Genomic DNA, 20993 nt, shown 5'->3' with positions numbered 1-20993 from the left:
TTACTATTATCATTTGGAGCCAGAGAATTTTTATTCTAGACAGGGGCATTCTGCTCAAGCCCTTGTCTGCTCTCCTTCCTTTTTTCCCCAGGATTTGAACATAAAATTTAAGAGTATTATGGCTCAAGTCTATTGTTAGCATGGCTCTCTGCCCAATACAATTTTAATTTACCTCCTGGATGGACCTCCTGAGCCTTCTTCATGTCACCCATGAGAGGACAGCACAGACTCAGAAGATTTCTCTTATTGGCTATCTATATATGTTTCCTTTCCAGTTTTTCCATTTAGCTTTTTTGTTTCATTCCTGCTTCATGTTTCTCTTCATCCCTTCTATACATTTTTTGAAATTCCTCCATTCTATTCAAATTATTTCCCTTGCACCATGTACCATTTTTACCACCCCCTTTCCCATGTTTTTTAAGACTACCATAGGTCAGGTCAGGAGATTCTCCATCCTTGCTAGGATACTCACCTTCCTACTAAGGAATAGGAACTCCTTGGAGTTCTACCTCCAGTACTGGTTTTTTTTGTGGGCTGTGCTCATTTCATAATTATTGATTCTTCCCCCTTTTTCTCTTCTTTTTCTTCTTTGCATCCATTCTTCTTTTGTCCCTTTCATGATTTTTCTCTCACTGAGGTTACCATTGTTAGTCACACCTGCCTGCTTTTCCATCTAAAGCATTTGCTGTGTGATATCCAATGACAATGCATGGAAAGGAATTGGGGGGGGGGGGGTGTTTGTATGTGGCAGCCTGATTGTGATATTCTTCCTGCCTCCCACTCCTGCTGTAAACATTTCATGCTCCTTTGGTCCACATTCTTGGCACAAGAACATCACTGAGCAGATCAAAGTTGGGTGGAATGGGGGTCTTCTCATATCCTGGGTCAGGAGTCCTTCCAAAGGTCAGTTTTCAGTGAGGCTCTGGGAAGCCCAAGGAGAGAAGCCATCTTGGCACCTTCTCTTTTCCCTGCCTTTAATCTACTTGGGCTCTGAGAGTTAAAGCCAAGCAAGTTAATGCCCTGATTTTTCCCTTAAAACCTATCTGAAAGAGGGCTGGTGGGGGAGGGGAAGGAGGGAAATAGTGGGAGCCATAGGAATTGTTATTCTTTGCCTCACTTGATACTTCTGTACTATTCAGATCCCTGACCTCTTGCTCAGAAGTTTTATTTCTCTTTATTCTTTTACTTTCTTTGAACTGAATTTCTACTAAGGGTCATATGGGAACATATAGCTTAGTCTGATATTTGGGTAGTTGATTTTTTTTCTCTGCAGGTGAGACCTGGCTCTTATAAAAGCTGATTTGCTTTTATCCAAGCTATGCTTTTGTTCTCCTTGGCTCTTGTGCTTATCTTATCCTTATCCCTCAGTTAGCTCATTGGTGATTTGGTATGACACACATGTGCATGGGCTTGAATAATGAATAATTGCTAGGGATAAATTCAGGAGTGACAAGAATTTTCTTTGAGCAAGCCTTCCCTTTGGAATATGAGCTGTGCTTGTTTTAGTGGTCATTCTGGAGTATTTGAAGTTTAGATTTTGCTGCTTTATGAATTGATTATAGGGACTGGGAAATATTGTCTTCGAGTTATAAGTAACTATCTTCTGCCTCCCTTCCAATGTTAGAGGAAAACATTCTCAGCTCAGAGAATAGCGTGGCTGAAGACATAGAGACATGAAATGGAATATTATGTGTGAGAAACAGAAATCAGGCCTGCCTCACTAGGACCTGTAGTGTGTGAAATGCAATGATATCTAATAATATTGGAACCAGGTTGTAAAAGGCTAACAGAACAACAGCAACATTAGTAGCTAACATTTATGTGGAACTTAATGCTTTATAATTATTATCTCATTTGAGCCTTACAACAATCCTGGGAAATAGATGCTATTATTATCCTTAATTTATAGATGAGGAAACTGAGGCAAACAGTTTAAGTGACTTGCCCATGGTTACCCTAACTCTGGGCTCAGTGCTTTATCTTCTGCACCACCTTGAGTTTGTGTTTTATCCTCGAGGCAGTAGAAGGCCCCCTAAAGCTTTATGAGCAAGGGAGTAACCTGGTTAGGCTTAGATTTTAGAACTATCATTTTGGCAGCTTTGTGAGGATAGAATGTGGAAGGAAAGACTTGGCAAGAAAATCAACTAGGAGGAAACTATTGTAAGAGTGGGAAATGATGGAGGATGTAGACTAGGGTGGTGTTTGTGTGAATGGAGAGATGTATTAAAATTAAAACTGGAAATTGATTGGAAATGAGATATGAGGAAGAGAGAAAAGAATCAGTGTGCAATTCAAGGTTAGGTTCAATTCAATTAAAGGATAGAGATGTACCCAATAGAAAAAGGGAAGTTAGGAAGAAGAGTGAGTTGGGTAGGAAGACAAGTTCTGTTTTGAATATACTGAGTTTGAGACAACCAGTTGGAAGTGTTCAGTAGGCAATTGGAGATGTAGGTTTAGAATTCAGGGAAGTGGGTTAGATTTATTGTGTTGAGAGTCCTTTGTATAGAGATATTTGATCCTTGGCACCTGAGGATATAGGATGAGAATAGAAGCCAAGTCTTGTGGTGACCCTTCTTAGAGCTTATTCTGTGAATGATTTTTTTGGCAAAAAAAGAATTAAGAGAAGTGGTCAGATAGGTAGGAGAACTAAGAGTGAGAAGTGTTAGGAGAAACCCAGAAAAGAGAAAGTATCAGGAGGATAGTTTGATTAGTGGTGTCATATTTCATGGAGAGGTCAAGAAGAATTAGGAATGAGAAGAGGTCATTGGATTTGAGAGTTAAGTTACCATTGACCTTAGGAGACAAATGAGAGCATTGTCATATTCATATGGCTCTTAGCTGAATCATCAAGGGATGAGCGACTAATTCAAAATGGTGTTTAAAAGAAAATGGTTACATGCTACATATTAAGGACATTTCCTGACTTTCCTTGAGGATTTGCATTTTCTAGAACCTTTTCTTTGGTCATCTGCCACCAGGTGAATGAGTAATAACGACTAGAGTTATAGTGGTTGGTAAAATGCTTTCATCTTGAGACTGCTAAAAATTCCCAGAAAACAGAGCATACAAATATAAAATACAAAACAGTTGATTTATAACTGTGGTGAAGAATTGATTATGCATAGCCAGTCTGTTGCTTGGCTTTCTTTGATTATACTTTTTTTAAAAAAAATAAATTTTAATATTTTATTTTTTTACAATTATAGAACAAATAGTTTTCAACATTCATTTTTGTAAAATTCTGAGTTCCAATTTTTCCCCCTCCTTTCTCCAAGACAACAAGCAATCTGCTATAGTTTATACATGTACGATCATCTTAAACATTCCCTTGTTGTGAAAGAAAAACCAGACAAAAAAGGAAAAATCATGAGAAATGAAAAACAAAACAAATAAAATAGTGTGCTTCAATCTGTATCCAGCCTCTGTAGTTCTTTTTCTGGATGTGGATGGCATTTTTTATCACAAGTTTATTGAATTGTCTTGGATTTCTGTATTGCTGAGAAGAGTTTGTCATAGTTGATCACCGCACAATGTTGCTGTTACTGTATACAATGTTCTTGTTCTCTTCATTTCTTTGAATATACTTACAAGAGAGAAGAAATTGAATCAGTAAACATTAACAGTGATGGGTGGAGAAACCCCCCACCAACGTAATATTTTTCTAAAGAAAACAATAAACCCTTAAGATAAGTAATTCACTTCATGAACAAATGAAACCAAAATAGAAAGTAAAGGAATAGGGAATAAAATTTGAGATGTTGAAATAGATTGTAAATTTAGAAAAAAATTCATTCAAATACTCATTTATGTATAAATAAGTACGTAAGAGTCAGGAGACCTTTGTCCTACTTGACAAGGACTCATTCTCACACAATCTGGTGTTCTCAGCTATTTAAAATAATTCAAGTGCTTTTGATAATTTCACTTTCCTGTTGACTTACCTCTCACTATATAACTAAATCTGCAAGGTCTTGAACACACCTGGGCTCATAAAATCAAGAGTTGGAAGGGACCTAAGGCTATGCTCCTCATTTAACAGAGGGTTACATAGGACTACAGATACAGAGCTGGAAAGAATCTTAGAATTCATTGAGTCCAGTCCCCCTCATGGAAAAACTGAGGCTCACAATTTTTCCTTGGATCTTTTATGGTGTCTGAGGCAGAATCTGAACTCAGATTTTCCCTTGATTTCAAGTCTACATGTTCTATGCACTACACCATATTGCTATTCTTCTAGGTTTGTGTTTTTGTCTTCTCTTAATCCATTGTATTGGTTTTCTTTGCCCATGTCTCCAGCCTCTGTTGCTGGACTGGGACTTTGTATTCTGGTCCTTCCCAAACTTTTGGATGGGATGGCTGGGCTTTGTTCATATCCCTGAAGTCTGGATACTACTGTTATTGCTTTGCTGGGAAGCTGAGGCCTAGAGAATTGAAGTGTCTTGTTCAAAGTTACCTAACTAGCTGTTGCATTAGAAAGCTTGTCAGATTTGGAGTTAGGTGACCTAGTTCTCCTTATTACCTGTATTATTTTTTTTTTATCTCTTTGGAACCCAGTGCTACCTGAATGACAACAGAGTCTAATTTATTTATCTATAAAATGAAATAAATTTTATTTATCTATAAAGTTTCAAAATTTTGAAAGACAAAATGAACTGTCTCTTCTAAATTTATGAACCTATGACCCCCATTTCTCCAACCCCCAAATCTAGTTCTCCCTCCCTCCTTCCCTTCCTTCCTCTTTTCCTTCCTTCTCTCCCTCCCTTCTAGCTTTTTCCCATAATACTGTTTACTGAAAATCAGGAAAAATTCCCATTCCTAAAGGAAAACCTCCTTCCCTGCTATAGTTTCCTTTTTTGGAACAGTTATTCCCTTTGACATTCTCCCCAGAATAAATCTTTACTTTCTGGGGTCCTCCTCTAGCAATGTGCTCTCCTAAACTTTTAAACTTTTCCCTCTGGACTCAAAGTAGTTCTCTCTGTTAAAGAATTAACCAATTCTCTGCTCAGTGGTCCTTATATTAGTAAAGACAATAGCTCACATTTAAAATCTACCAAATGCTTTCTTCACAATAGTCATCTAGGTAGATTTGCTGAAAGTACCTCCCTCTTGAGTCTCAGAGAATATGATGTTTGATCTCAGAATTGAGCCTCTGTTCCATCAATGAGTTTTGCATATAGTATAATGCATTGCATATAATATGATGACCTAGAAAGAGCCTCCTTTAGAGTTTCCTCAGCCAGACTTTATGAGACCTTAAGAAATCATTTACTTTTCTGACAAAAGGAGGTTGAACCTTCTTGGTCTTTTCCTGTTTGAAATTCTCTGAAATCTTTTCTTTAACTATATCTTGCTAATTATCCACGTGGAAGGTTACTGGAACTGATTTCAATCTATCCCCTCAGAAGTGAACCCACTTCTTTTTTAAAAAGTTTGTAGTGATTGCAGTTGTTTTTCCTCCATCACCTCTACTTTATTTATTTATTTATTTTTGCTCTATCCCTTTTCCATCAAATCATTCTTTATAATAGAGAATATGAAAGAAAGCATTTATGCCAAACCAATCAATATTATCTAATCTAATATATACAATGACAATATGAAAATATAAATAATCTCCCACTTTTGTACAGGAAGGACGTTTAGCTTTTAAAAAGACAAATTCATTTTAATTGCATCTAAAAATATGTGAAAGCATATTTGAACTCAAACAGCAAATGCAAACTAATCATTCAGATTCCTTTATAGACTACTATATCCCTAACTTTTAGAAGAAGAAAAATGAAAGACACTTTGACTTGGGCTTGATAATTCTGGGCTGGAAGTTTGATCAAAGATGATACTTTTCATGTTCCTTTGAACTAAATACAGTGGCTTGGTTGATCTCCCTTTTCCTTAGCTCTCTCTAAACATTTTTAACCAAAGCAATGAGGTAAGGCTTCATTTTTTCAATCTCATTTTAAGTACATGTAAGCCAACTTAGTTTACTGAGATGAACCTCAGGAGACAGATTGTCATTTAATAATAGAGTTGGACTGAATTTCCCATAATAGGGATAATTCAATTCTATGCTGGCACCTTAGAGGTTTCCCTCATCCCTTATTATTTATCCCTTTTCTCAAAATCATATTTTCTACATGATGAGACTAAGCTGAAAATAAAGGTACTAGAGGTTTGAGAGCTAGAAGGGATTGTAGAAATCATTTAGTTCAACTTTATTTTACAGTATGTTCTAGAGAGGGGCATATCCAGGGTCATAGATAATATGTATTAGTCCTAATATTCAAACCCAGCTCTTTTGATCTAAATTCAATTTTTTTCTACTTTGCTTACTTTTTCTAGGAAATTAATATTAACTGGGACTCAACTATTTTTATGTTGTCTTCAGACTTAAGATTTTGAACATAGAATTGAAAATCTGCCATTACCTCTTTATTGTCCTTATTCTCCATAAATTCCTCTTTCTTCCCTTTCCATCCTTTCCCCCTTTCCTCTTTTTATAGCTACCTTCCTCTTCTTTTTTCTTCTCTTTTCTTTCTTCATTCTTTCCCCCTTTCTCTTCCTCTCCTTTCTTTTTCTCTCCATTCTCCTTCCTTTCCCTCTTCCCCTCTCTTTCTTTCTCTCTCCCTTTTCTCATACCCCCATCTTATCCCCTGCCATTTAACTTCCCATACATAAAAGTCACTCTTTCCTTTAAGAACTTTGCAACTGAAAAGAGTAGTTAATCTGTCCCCTTTCTTTATCCAGTGTTACAGATGAATCAAAAGATAGATGGGTAAGCTATTCTAGATATGATTTTCAGGGAAAGATATTTTTACAATCTGTCTTTGATAACGTTATTTACTCTCACCTTCAGGAAGTTCTTTTTTATCCTAAATCCCTCCTATTGCAGTTGAAGTCTATTGTTTAAGCATAGTGAATACAAGGATTATTTTATCATTATCCTTTGTTTAATAAACCTGTGTATGCTTTGGAGGGCAATATGTTAATTTTTCTTTAGGCGTTTTCCTCTTAGGCTTGCTAATCATTTTTTATTTAGCCATATATAAGTAGATACACTTGATTTATCTGGGAGCAGATAGCTGGTTTCTTCCTCTCACATTCCCTAGAACGTGCTCCTGGGCCAACAATCCTTCAACCACATACCATGGCAAACATTAATATTTATATTAATCAAAATAAGAGCGAAGTTAGGAATGGAATTAGATTGAAGTATATAAGCCTTCTTGGTTTTCTCTATGTTAAAAATCAAATACAAGCTGAACCTGATCCATTTAGGTTCAGCAGAGTCAACAATAATAAATGAGTAAAGAAGGAATAATAGTACATTTTGAATGTCTCTGTGCAGACTTGTAATGGTGACCTTTCTGGGGTTAGATGTGAAATGAAGATGGCTCTAGAGCAGATAATATTCTATCTAGCTTTCAAAGATTATCTTGAGGGAAGCATGCAAGTGATTTTTCTTTTTCTTTTTGTTGCAAGGCGGAGACAGCAGCTAATCGGATTTGCAAGGTGCTGGCAGTCAATCAGGAGAATGAGCAACTGATGGAAGACTATGAGAAGTTGGCCAGTGATGTAGGTACCTGCCTAGGGCATGTGCCCAGGCATTTTCTTGATCATAGTGGGAAATGATTCATCTTTCACTAATTGACCACAAGAAGGAAAGTTGAGAGAACCTTTAGTTTTCTTGTATCATTGTCTGAACTCATTTTGTGGGAGTGGGGTACATTCTGATACTATGTGGTCACTTGTCACAATAAAGTTTGCAAAAGTTTTTACAGAGCAACTTTTAGTGCAAAAGTTAGTACAATACAGCCCTGACTCTTGACTATATGGCCCTGAGCAAGCCATTTCATCTCTTTGGAGCTCAGTTTCCCCTTCTATAAAATGATGGGATTACACCTAGTTGATTTTTAAATCCCCTCTAGATTCACTGTGTGTGCTTATGTATATATGCACACAAACACATATATACATAGTAATATTTCTTGAAACCAGGAAACCCAAAATGGGTGTTGGGTATGATTTAGAATTGACCTTGTGGTGAGTTCTGATTAATTTCAATAATGGGCCTAGGAGTACTAGGGTTGGGATCACAATTGTGTGAGGACATTGGATTCATAAAGGATCATTTTGAACCCCAGATCTTATTCCTGTAAGAGACCTCAGGGACCATCTAGTCTAGTCTCTTTTTACAGATGAGGAAACTGAAACCAAAGAGGCTTCCTCAAGGTCATATAGGTCATTTCAGAGATGGAGTTTCAGCTTAGGTCTCCTAACTTCCCAACCATTCCTATTTTTATTGCCCAAGCTACCTTTTAATTTTAGAATTTGGACTGTGAGGTTTAGGGAGTATCAAAGGAATACCAATTCCTACCTTTTCTCCTTACATCTTACTCTTTTTGACTCTTTTCCTTCTTCTGTCCTAGTTGCTAGAGTGGATCCGCCGCACTGTCCCATGGCTGGAGAACCGAACCCCTGAGAACACCATGCAGGCTATGCAGCAGAAACTGGAGGATTTCCGAGACTACCGCCGCCTCCACAAGCCCCCTAAAGTCCAGGAAAAGTGTCAGTTGGAGATCAACTTTAACACATTACAGACCAAACTCCGACTCAGCAACAGGCCTGCCTTCATGCCCTCTGAGGGAAAGATGGTCTCGGTGAGTTAGAGGCAAGCAGAGATGCGAAGAGTGCTTTGGATGTGGTAGTAGGACTTGCTGACGTACTTGACTCTTAGTGTACCTTCTAGATCTAAGCAAAACTATTATTATTTTTTCAACACTATTGATATTTGGCTTCAGAGCCTTGTTCTCTATAATAAAAATAGGTAGAGGGAAAAAAAAGCAAGTTCAGCAAAACTAATCCATACATTAATGGAGTTTAATAGTACATGAGTATATCACACCATAGTGTCCCATCTCTGCAAAGAGGGGAGGAAGATTAAACAAAACTTTATAGTTTTTCTTAAACTTTGAACTTAATCATTCCAAAAAAGATCATTTCCATATATATATATACACATAAAGAGAGAGAGAGAATATGTACAACACAAGATGATTGTACATGACATCATAAATCTTTTACAGCTTGCAAAAAAAACTTTGCAAAGGCATCCTTTTTACAAAGAGCTGATTGACTGAGTGCTACTCCAGGATTTCAGTCCTCTGTGGTTCTCTGTTATGATCCATAGCAGACCCTTTTCTACCTGGTGATGATGATTTTGATGCCTTCCTGTAGGCAATCTATTTCTGGCTGCATTTGCCTAAATACTAGCCAGATCTCTATAGCAGAGTTCCTTTTTTACCCTTTTCTGGGACTTGAAGGGAAGCTGCAAGGCAGTGGTGTCAAACTTAAATAGCAACAGAGGACGTTAAACCATACCTGCCAGGTGCATATTAACTCAGAAAGCTACCTTTTAATGTTATCTATGTTTATCATATTTTTATTTGGGAAGTTAAATGTTTTCTCAATTACATTTTATATGGTTCAGACCATACTTGGGAATGTTATGTTTGGAGTATTTGACACATGTAAAAGACAGGAAACTACTAATTGAGGATAGTTTGAAAACTTGACCAGAATACAGAATAATCCTATTTGTATTTTTATATGAAAAGCCAGGGTAGTATTATATATAGAAAACCAATTTTGGAGTTAGGCAGGCCCTACATTCAAGTCCTACCTACATATTACTGTGTGACTCTACACAAGTCAATTAATCTCTCATTGGCCCAGACAACTCTTTAAAGACCATCCATTACAGAGCAGGTACTGATCTGCTTTGGGAAAGGTTTTCTTCTTTGGAATTTTTTGTCCCAAAATAATTAGTTTTTCCTATCCCCAAAGAAGGGGAGGAATTTCCTATGCTGAAGAAATCATCTGTTCTTCCCTTCTACTTTACCTCCTCCCTTCTCCCTCTCCCCAAAAAAAAAAAACAAAACAAAACAAACAACAACAACAAAAAAAAACGAAGAATAGTAAGGAAGGTAAAGATAATATGTTGTACTCCTGGTGAATGAATCATTAGGGTCATAAGAAATATTATGCTTCATCCCAAGCAATCAGTGGAATCTTCTTCAGGGATAGATTATTACAGCTTAACATTGGCCTATTAAGCATTTCTCTCACTGCTAAACACTCAACTTAGAAGCCTGAGGAGTAGCTTCTGGGAGACAGGCATCTCTGTCTAATAAATGTTTTATACTTTTTAAATATTATCAGGGACCTCTTGTCCACTTATAGGTACAAAGAAAGCAATGCTGATTAGCCTGTGAGTGTTTCAGATTAATTCCTTCCAATTGTGAAAATAGCTTTTAAAGAACAAAATAGATTTAGAAAAAATGGAGTAACCCTTGAAAGTGATTGGACAAAAGGTATTTAACTCCTTGCTTTTGTGATATTGAGAGGAAGTTACTTTGTAGCTTATAAAATACTATAGCAGTTTGTGATATGTAGGTATTATGTAGCGCCTCCCATCCACATTAGCTTGCAATTATTTTTTCATGTTTCTGTCTTGTCTCAGGGTATAAGCTTCAAAGTCAGCATTTTTAGCAGATCCCTTCCTTATTATCTTGTATAATGTCCTAATATAATAGCTCCTCATTATTAATAATTGTTTGAGGTAGGCGTAGGGATTTTTACCCATCAGATTGTTGTGGGGGAACATGATAGATGTGTTCCAGAATATGAAAGGTTATCACTTGGAAGAGGGATTATATTTGCCCTCTTTGTATTCAGAGGGCAGAACTGAGTATGATAGTTGGAAGTTGGAAGGAGACAGATTTATGCTTTTGTTTTTGAAGAGAAATCTTCCTGATAATTAGCTATCCAAAATTAGAATAGGCTGCTTGAGGAAGTAGTGGATGCCTCATAACTAGAGGTCTAGAAGCAAAGGCCAACCACTTATTGGGGAAGTTCTATTGAAGAGATACTTATTCAGTGTTGAATTAAGACACCCTTCCAAATCTGAGGTTCTGTGACTATCTGGGTCCTGGCACATACTAAGAATTTAACCATTAGTCAACACCCTCTTGGCCCTAAATGCCAGCAAGACTTTGTTACTGTCATCCACCGGGGCCAGAAGGATGCAGAAAAAATCCCTTTCCAGTGGAGGCCTGAGCAGCTTCAACGAGAGAAACAGAATTTTCTATGCTGTTGAAAACTTGTGGAGTGGGAGAGAAGGCTGTGAGTCACTTTTGGGATAGGACGAATTGGAGTGAGGAGGGTTAAGTGGGGTTGGAAAGGAAATCTTGTCCTAGAAGAGCAAGAAACAGCTGATTGATGATGCTATGATGATAGAAGAAGCTGTCAGTGTCCCAGCACCCAGATCAGACTGGGAGCTGGGTCTTCCCATAATGAAGTGATGTCAGATATAAAGTCCTTGCCTTTGTGACGCTACCTTTTTCTGACCCTCCAGGATATCAATAATGCATGGGGGGGCCTGGAGCAGGCAGAGAAGGGTTATGAAGAGTGGCAGTTGAATGAAATCCGAAGGTTAGAACGACTGGACCATCTGGCTGAGAAGTTCCGGCAGAAGGCCTCTATCCATGAAGCCTGGACAGATGGTAAGGGCAACCTCAGAGGGATTCTAACCTGCTTTTCATGATTTTTCCTAAGCAGGGATCCTTGGAAACTAAGGGATCCTAATTTTCTTGCTTTCTTCCTATTGTTTTGTTAACACAGGTCTTGGTTCCCATATGCCACTATCCCTGGGAAATATTGCTGTCTAACCCATAGAACCTTCCAAATTACTCCATAGCATTTATCCAAAATGAGACTGATAACACTATTTGAGCTCCCTGGGTAGGAAGCCACACAATAGGCAGACAATAAGTATTCTATGAATGGTTACTTCACGGTTGATTAATGCAGAATTTGTCTCTGTTCTGAGGTCCAGAGATGGATGCTGGAGGGTACTCAGAGTCCTGCATTTGAGTATGAGATCAGGACTGGAAGAGGAGGTCAAGAGAGCAGTTCTCAGAGAGTATAGAAGTTCCAATTCATCTCTTAGGACTCAGAAATAAGAATCTTTGGAATCCTTAGTTTAGGGTCCCCCTCCGATTAAGCTTTGTGTTAATACTTCCAGGTCTGCTTGCTTTCCTTTCCCCTTCGCCTTATGAGATTATATGATCTTTTAAGTGGATTTTGGCTTTTAGAGAGTGGGGCATTTATTGGGGAGTGGGTAAAAGGGAGGAAGGAATTAAGTGGGTATGTAATGTATGTATGCATGCATGCTATGAGTTCGTTTTCATTTGGCTTCCACGTGGAAACATGCTGTCCTTCATTCACTCATTCATCATTTATTTATTATTTATTACAGTGCCTGGCACGTAGTAGGTGCTTAATAAATGCTTGTTGATTGATTGGTTGATTAAGCACCTACTCAGTGCAAGGCACTGTGCTAGACGCTGGCTGCCGATGCAAAGTTATGGCACAGACCCTGTTCTTAAGGAGTTGATAAACCAACGGGATTAAAGACTTGTATACAAAGAAGCCTGAGATAAGCACAAAGGAGGAGAGGTTTAGGCAAAGTACTGTGAGAAATTTTGGGAGACCTCTTTACCTGAGAGAGAAGAGGGCTCCCAGGGAAGGCTTCCTGGAGGAACTTGAACCAGAATATCTGAAGATGTTGCAGATGAATGCCATCAGTGGGACATGCATCTCAAGTTTGTTTCTTTTAGTAATACTGATAACCACTCACATTACTCTAGTGCTTTACAATTTTCAAAGTACTTTGCTGACAACACCTTGTGAGGTAGGTGATGCAAGCATTATCACCCCCATTTTGTAGATACGGTAACTGAAACCCAGAGAAATTAAATGATATGTCCAGGGCTGCCTAGCCTGTAATTTCAGGTCTGGGGGGAAATAAATCTTGAGCTTCTGGCTGCAAGCCCAGTGTTCTTTTAATGAACTGGGGGTGGCTGGTGGTAACAGGGGTTTCTATTTTCTCTTTTTATTTTTGTCATTATATGTGCCCTCTTTGCCAAGATGGCTGGCCAGGGTCAGGAACTGTGATGATATAAGAGCAAAGATAACTGACCTAACCATTAGTCATCCTAAGGCTTTGTCACCAGGACAGAATTGACCTTTTGGATGGACTAAGCTATGGTTAGTGGCCATACTAGTTGAGACTGCTGGTTTAGTATTGTCGAGTGATAAGTAATCAGATGGCCCAGTAATCCTTCATTCATACCTCCTGCTATTCTATGTTTCAAATGGTGCTGGGTACTATGGGAGATGTGACTATAAGCAAAAAATTTGGGACAGCGTGTAATTAATGCTGGAAATAATAATTGTTCTATGGGAGAGGCTACTACGGGAATGAATAGTTGACTAAAGCTTCATGGAGCAATTTTATCACTTATGGGAACTCGAATAGATGATTTGTATGAGAATATATGATGATTAGATTGTTTTATGGCAACATCCGGGATTAGGGATATTCCTTCATTTATGTCTTAATAACCTGTCTAAGACCATGGGATTTACCAAAACCCTTCTTGAACCTAGGCAAAGAGGCCATGCTGCAGCAGAAGGACTATGAGATAGCCACCCTTTCGGAGATCAAGGCCCTTCTGAAGAAGCATGAGGCTTTTGAGAGTGACCTTGCTGCTCATCAAGACCGAGTGGAACAGATTGCTGCTATTGCACAGGAGCTTAAGTAGGAATCATTTGTTTCCCATTTAGCCCAACACCTTTTCTACACATTTTCTACTTTGATCTTCCTTCAGGGCATTCTGGAATCATGACATGATAGGGAAGGGGAATGCCTATAATTTGTTGAAACTCTACCTCAGCTGCTTAATTTGCAATCAACCTTTGGTGTGGGAATGATACAAATCATCAGGGTTTGTAGGATCAATGAATATTGGATCCCCATGCAGGAGGACAATGAATGCAAAACACCAGAGTGCAAAAGCAAATTTCAGTACAGATCTGAGCTGCTGACCACATCCCACTTCCCTAGCAGAAGAATGGGGAGAGATTTAGAAGCTCTGAGGTGATACCTATTAAATATTAATAAAAAATAATCAGCTCATACATTTACAAAACATTTTATTTACTTTATCTCATTTTAGAGTAATTGATAAAAATCCTTATAAGGTAGGTAGTGACAATATTATCCCCATTTTATAGATGTAGAAACTGAGGCTTAAAGAGGTAATGAGTCTTACCCTGGTTTCCAGAGCTTGGAAATATTAGAATGGAGTGTAGGTCATCTGACTTCTTGTTTTGATAAATCGCTTTGGGACTGTTTTAAGGAATGTCTGGTGTCCCAGGTAGTCCAAAAGTCCAAAGTTGGGACATGTATTACTGAAAGGAATTCTTTTTTTCTTGCCATCATCTTTTTCGCCTTTATGGCATTACCTGGTTCCTTTATTCTTCACCCACCCCTATCTCCCATTCCCTCTTTCATTTGGGAGAGTAAGATCCAACTCAGAAAGGTTGTATCTTTTTGTCAAAGATTATTTTGTTGGTCAGAAAGGAGAATCCCTTGCCCTTGTATATTCTTCCTTTTAATTTGTCAGAACCACACCCATGATGAACCTTCATATGTGTTGTTTTCCACCAAAGGAAACTAGCATGCCAGTTTCTCTCCCTTTTAGCTCTTCATTTTTTTTTTTTTTTCAAACTTTGGTGCTTTGGAATTTCTTTCGTTTTTAAAAAAAACATCAGTTCAAAAATCGTCCTTATAGAACTATTTCTTAAAGAATAGTGTTAAGCAAAGCAAACTGATCACATCTTTCATTATATGTGAAGTCTGCCATTCTCCTAATGGAGATAAGGAAATTTAGACCTTTAGAATCAAGATTGGTCATTATGTTACTTTGAATGTCACAAGTTTATTTTTTTACAATGAAGAACAGTGTATGAAATGATTCTTGGTCTCTTTCTTTTATAGTGAATTGGATTATTACAATTCTCCCAGTGTCAATGCTCGTTGCCAAAAGATCTGTGATCAGTGGGATAACTTGGGGGCATTGACCCAAAAGAGAAGGGAAGCTTTGGAGGTGAGCCCTGAAAGGAAAGCTATGTTTCAAATACATTCCTCTTTTCTTGCTTCTTAATTTTCCACCATTTGGCCCAGAAAAATCTCTCTTCCTCTCCCCACCTTAGTGCTTCCTTCCCTTATTTTGTCCCCTTTTCTCAGTTCTAGGCCTCTCTAAGACTGGGAGGACAAGATTTATGATGCCCTGAGCCTCCTGCACTGTAAACACTGACCTGACTAAAATATGCATCTTCCTTCCACTATTCTGGACAAAAGATAGATTTTCTATTTAGTTCCTCTAAATTATGATCCTTTTAGTGTGAGCATTATTTTTCTTCCTATTTCTTCTATTACTTTCTGTCCTCCCCTGCCCTGCATCTTTCATTGGAAAGAGAACGCAGGCATCAGAATACCTGGATTCAAATCCTGCCTCTTAGGTTTAGTGCCCATATAACTTGGGCAAGTCACAGTCTCCCTGGGTCTCAGTTTCCTCATAAGTGAAATGAAAGGTGTGGATTCAGTTGCCTCTAAGGTCCATTTTAGCCCTAGATCTATGATCCCCTGAACCCCTGTTTTCTCTTTTAACTTCCTACTTCTGTTGATGTTCAGCGAACAGAGAAGCTGCTAGAGACCATAGACCAGCTGTATCTGGAATATGCGAAGAGAGCCGCTCCCTTCAATAACTGGATGGAAGGGGCCATGGAAGACCTGCAGGATACCTTCATTGTGCATACCATAGAGGAGATCCAGGTAGTCACTCTCCCACAACATTTAAGCTCCTAAAAAATAATGAATCTGAACTAATGTGGGAGGATTTCATGCTATTCATGGCTCAGCAGCAATGATTATCTTTAAAGAGAGGATGAAGAGAGTGTTATTATTACACAGCTATATCCTTCTCCCATTAAGGATGATAGAATTTACTCATTGCTATGATACAGGAAAACAGCAGTGGAGAGAGGAAGATAATTTATAAGATTTAAGATAAAATTTACTAGATGGGAAATAGAATAAGAGCTCCTCATTAGGTTTGTCTTCTCAGCATTTTCCGTGCCCACTTAATATATACTCATTGATTGACCAAAGTAGTAAAGTCCAACTCATTTGATTAAGGTTTTTGGCTTCCATACCCTTGTGTCCTTACTCTAAAGAAAGCAGCTAATCTCAAGGAGCTGCCTTGATTGGTGCTTTTCCCCCTAACTGGTTAAGAAAACTTCCCTTAACCATTTTGGCTTTTTTATGTTGGCTGTCAGCTCTGAATAGCTAATAGCTGTATAGCCTTAAGTCATTCACCTTTTAAAAATTTTTTTCATCTGTATCATACAGGAGTTGAATTAGATCAGAGTTTGTGTCATAGGACTCATGGCAGTCTGGTAAAAGTCTATAAACCCCTTTTCACAGTAATATTTTCAAGTGAATAAAATATATAGAATTATAATTGAAACTTGTTGTATTGAAATAGTTATTAAAATAGTTTTCCTATCTTAAGTTTGCGAACCTCATGTAGTCTATCCACAGACCTCAAGGGTCCTTGGACTCTAAGGTGAAGAATCCTCTGGTTTAGGTTTAATATTCCTTCCAGCCATAATTTTTTTGGCTCTCAGAATGGTTTTTAGTTGCTAGCGTGGCAGCAGGCAATCTTCTTAACTTTCCCTGGCTTGAGATGACGGTGATTGTTCAGAAGGATGTGACTGCTTCAAGCAATCCAATATTCATCATTTCCAGTATCCCAAAAGGGCCTAATGTTTTTTCCATTTTAAACCTTTAGACTTAATGATTGTGTTTTCTTGCCATCTTTCCCACATTTCTGATTTCTACCTAGGGATTAACCACAGCGCATGAACAATTCAAAGCTACCCTCCCTGATGCTGACAAGGAGCGACAGGCCATTCTAGGAATCCATAACGAAGTTACCAAAATTGTCCAGACATACCATGTCAATATGGCTGGGACCAATCCCTACACAACCATCACCCCTCAGGAGATCAATGGCAAATGGGACCATGTAAGTCAAACAATGGATCAGGGTTCAGGGTGGTGGGAGGAGAAAATGGAATCAAGTTTGAAGGACCAAAGAGGAACTATTTTATCATTCAACTTGTTTAGGCTCCAAACAAATCTCTCTTACCTCTATCTCTTCTGGCATTCAAGGTTCGGCAACTAGTACCACGGAGGGACCAGGCCCTGATGGAAGAACATACTCGGCAACAGCAGAATGAACGGCTCCGCAAACAATTTGCAGCCCAGGCCAATGTTATTGGGCCCTGGATCCAGACCAAGATGGAGGTGATACTAAATGCAGAAATTTCCCCTCTTCCTTTCTCTCATCCGTTTCCTATTTCCCATCTCTACCAAAACCCATTTCCTAGCTCTTTTCTCCCAACCTTCTCCATAGACAAACCTTCTCTTTTCTGTCTTTGAAGGAGTAAACCTTAGTATTCCAAAGATACTTCTAAAATTTAGAGAAATCCATGTTCAATCAGTTAATTATTTATTAGGACTCTACTGTGTTAAAGGCAACATGCTAAGGACTATGAGGGATACAGAAGAAGTTTAAGGGACAATGTGGTACAGTATATTCAGAGTTCTAGATGTGGACTCAGAGCATCCGTCTAAAGATCTCAATTCTATCACTTGATACTTGTGTGACCTTGTGTATTTAATCTCTATTGATCTCAGCTACTTCATCTACAAAATAAAGATATTAGCCTCATTGAGAAGTATCAAACTCGGTTAGAAATCAAGGCCATTAACTATACATAAGGATCCCTGTGAGCTATATAGGGATTTAGAAAATCACAAATTAACATTATGTTGTATCATTTAAAATTTTTTTATTTTATTTAAACATTTTCCAATTACATTTTTATTTGTTTCTCTATGGGAAGTTTTTCAGGACTAAATTTGACACTTTTGAACTAGATGAATTCTAAGCTCAAAATCAGTGACTGTAAAAACAGAATTCTCACCCTAAAAGACCTTGCATTCTGTTTCAGGGAAGATTAACCCACATGAAATAACCAGGGAACAATATAAACTGCCATATCATCAACTGCTAGACTGAAAGGTCCACATTCTTAAAAACTGTATAGAAATCAGTAGAGGTTGTAGTGAGGGAATGTGAGGTAGCCTCTTGGATGAAATAAAACATAACTTGATTTTCTTAAGAGTAATTAGAATTTAAATAGAAAGAGGCATCTCTGAACAACTAGAACAGCTTCATCTACTATATGGAGGCAGGAAGGAATGTGATATTATGTAGTAGCCAGTGAAAGATGTATGTCTGAAAAATAAGACCATAAGCCTGAAAAATAAGCATAAGGAAGAAAGTTGAGATTATGAAGGGCTTGGAAAACCAGGCAATGGAATTTAGGTTGAGTTTGTTATTTGCTGCCTTCTTTGATTATTTCAGCCATTCTAGAACTTATCTCTCTCCTGAATCTTATAGGAAGTCTTGAAGAAATACTGGATTCAAATACTACTAGATTAAACAGATTCAATTGCTGCCTTTTCTGATTTTACATAATAAAAATGCAAAAATGTTGGGGTTTTTTGTATTCTTTTTCAGTTTTCAGGTCTTAATCTTCTTTAACCTCTTTGAGCTTCCATGGGGAAGGCCATAAGGGTTAAAGGGCTGGAATTCCCGAGTTCCTCCCTAGAGGTTACAGTGTATAAGTCCTTTGGTGGAGGTATCCTTGAGGCAATGACGCGCTCTCTGTTTCTGTAGGAGATTGGCCGTATCTCCATTGAGATGCATGGCACCTTGGAGGACCAGCTCAGCCACCTTCGACAGTATGAGAAGAGCATTGTCAATTACAAACCAAAGATTGACCAGCTGGAAGGAGATCACCAGCAGATCCAGGAGGCTCTGATCTTTGACAACAAGCACACCAACTATACCATGGAGGTAAAGTCCCTGGAGGGAAAAGCTGAGGACGTTGTTGGTTTCCCTTAACTTTATTTTTATTTTTTTCCTTAATTTTAAAACTTGGAAATAGGAACCAGCTTTAATCCTTAGGAATAGTCTTCTTGGTGATCACTGATGCATATCTTTTTCTAATCTTCTTCCCTTTCCAGCAGTTTCTTTCTACTATAGAATAGCAATAGAATACATTTGCTAAAATGGAATGACCAAACCAGAGTTTTGTGTGTGTGTGTAAAACATATTTATAGGTTTTCACATTATTTCCTTTAACTGGAAAGGAGTGAAATCTTTGTTTTGTTTTTGATTGTAAAAATTTTTTTGGTGGTGGGGAGGAGAGATTTGGAATAATAGGTATAAGATAAATTATATATTTTGGTAGCCTCCTTCCTTTTTTGCTAGAACACTTTGCTATTATATTTCTGCCTCTCTCCATCCCCATTATTGGTCTTCCTCCTGACCCTTTCAATTCTTGTTTTTTTTTTTGCTTAATTAGATTATGATATTAAATAGTCCTATTAGTGTCATTTCTGTGCTCTGTGGTTGAGAATATTCCTGCCTTTGAATATGTTATTTCAAAGGATCCTCATTGGTGATTTGATAAAAATCAGTGTGAATTACCCAGATAGGTTCTTTGGTTTTTCAGATCCTAAAGGGGAAAGCCAAGGGTTTGGGTAGTTTAACTCTGCTAACAACAATGTTGATTCCTCAGCACATCCGAGTGGGCTGGGAACAGCTCCTCACCACCATTGCCAGGACCATCAATGAAGTGGAGAACCAGATCCTTACTCGAGATGCCAAAGGAATCAGCCAGGAACAGATGAATGAATTCCGAGCCTCCTTCAATCACTTTGACCGGGTAAGTGTTTGACATACTGAATTTTTTCCCCTCCTTATCACTGAAACTCAGCTTTAAAATGACCTCATGAATAGGAGAAATTTACCCAAGGTAGGTGTCCTTCACCAGGACCTGGAGATAGCTCTGAACATTGGGTCTCTCCAAAAGGGTGCTACAGATCTTTGGCTCTTTTTAGTCAGTATTTTGGCTAGTGCTCTGGTTGAAGGCAAAGGTAGATGGCATGCTTAACAGACTTCGAACTGGTAGGAAGCTAGATGGAATAGTTAATATATTGTTTTTGCTTAGTTTAGATCCATTATGCCATTGGATTAGGAAACTCCTTTGCCTAAAACATAGCACAGCAATTGTTCCCTGGAACCCTGGTTAAGTGACTTCTTGTGGGTTACACAGCCAGTATGTCAGACTTGGGATATGAAGCCAGAATGTCCTGATTCTCAGACTGACTCTCTGTTCACTATTCCATGCTGCCCAAAATGTCAGGTTATGGAATCGGGATCAAAGATCGTGAAAGTCTAGAACAGTGAACAGTCTAATTAGATGAAATTTAGCAGAGTTAATATTATTCTCGGACAGCTAAGTGGCTCAGTGGATAGAGCCATAGAGTCAGGAAGATTTCAGTTCAAATCCGGCCTCAGACACTTACTGTGTTAAACCACCGAAGAAAGAAATGGCAAACTGCTCCAATATCTTTGCTAAGAAAACCCCATGGAAAGCATGGCCCATGGGATCACAAAGAGTCAGATATGATTAAATGACTAAACAATAAATACTACTTTGGGGGCTTTAAATAAATTAATTATACAAGTATGGAAGGCGATAATAGGTGTGACTAGATAGTATTTGAAAAAGATTTGGAGGTTTCAGCTGACTGCAAATTCAGCATGAATCAACAGTGAGATATTATGGTCCAAATCTTAATGCACCTCATAGCACAGATTAGTAGAAACAGAAAAGATTACAATCCCACTGTATTCTTACCATAGTTAGACCATATCTGGTTATTGGGCTGCTTTCAGGGTATAACATTTGAGTAAAGACTTTAATAAGCTGTGCCATTTCCAAAGAAGGGAAACAGAGTAATGAGGTCATCTAAACTATGTCATGAGGATAGCTTGAAGAAACGGGGGTTATTTAGCTTACAGAAGACTCCAGGGTGACATGATAGCTTATCTTTTAGTATTTGAAGGGTACCTTTCTGGACTAGGGATCACAGTTACTTCATG

At 38.2% G+C, this 20993-nt stretch overlaps 1 protein-coding gene across 3 annotated transcripts in view; it reads left to right on the top strand.

The window, feature by feature from the left end:
- ACTN1 (actinin alpha 1) overlaps nucleotides 1–20993 on the top strand; it is a 130139-nt gene that overhangs the window by 95667 nt on the left and 13479 nt on the right. For all 3 annotated transcript variants that reach the window (XM_031952793.1, XM_031952795.1, XM_031952794.1), the window contains exons 9-18: nucleotides 7480–7572; nucleotides 8427–8657; nucleotides 11414–11561; nucleotides 13510–13660; nucleotides 14903–15011; nucleotides 15599–15739; nucleotides 16812–16994; nucleotides 17141–17275; nucleotides 18717–18896; nucleotides 19624–19770. In XM_031952793.1, coding sequence (XP_031808653.1) covers nucleotides 7480–7572; nucleotides 8427–8657; nucleotides 11414–11561; nucleotides 13510–13660; nucleotides 14903–15011; nucleotides 15599–15739; nucleotides 16812–16994; nucleotides 17141–17275; nucleotides 18717–18896; nucleotides 19624–19770 — 1518 coding nt within the window. The remainder of the gene's footprint in view (nucleotides 1–7479; nucleotides 7573–8426; nucleotides 8658–11413; nucleotides 11562–13509; nucleotides 13661–14902; nucleotides 15012–15598; nucleotides 15740–16811; nucleotides 16995–17140; nucleotides 17276–18716; nucleotides 18897–19623; nucleotides 19771–20993) is intronic.

This window comes from Sarcophilus harrisii, chromosome 2 (genome assembly GCF_902635505.1).
Source record: "Sarcophilus harrisii chromosome 2, mSarHar1.11, whole genome shotgun sequence".
NCBI lineage: Eukaryota > Metazoa > Chordata > Mammalia > Dasyuromorphia > Dasyuridae > Sarcophilus > Sarcophilus harrisii.
The sequence above is the reverse complement of the archived record's forward strand: the minus strand, read 5'-3'. Positions and strand labels throughout refer to the sequence as shown.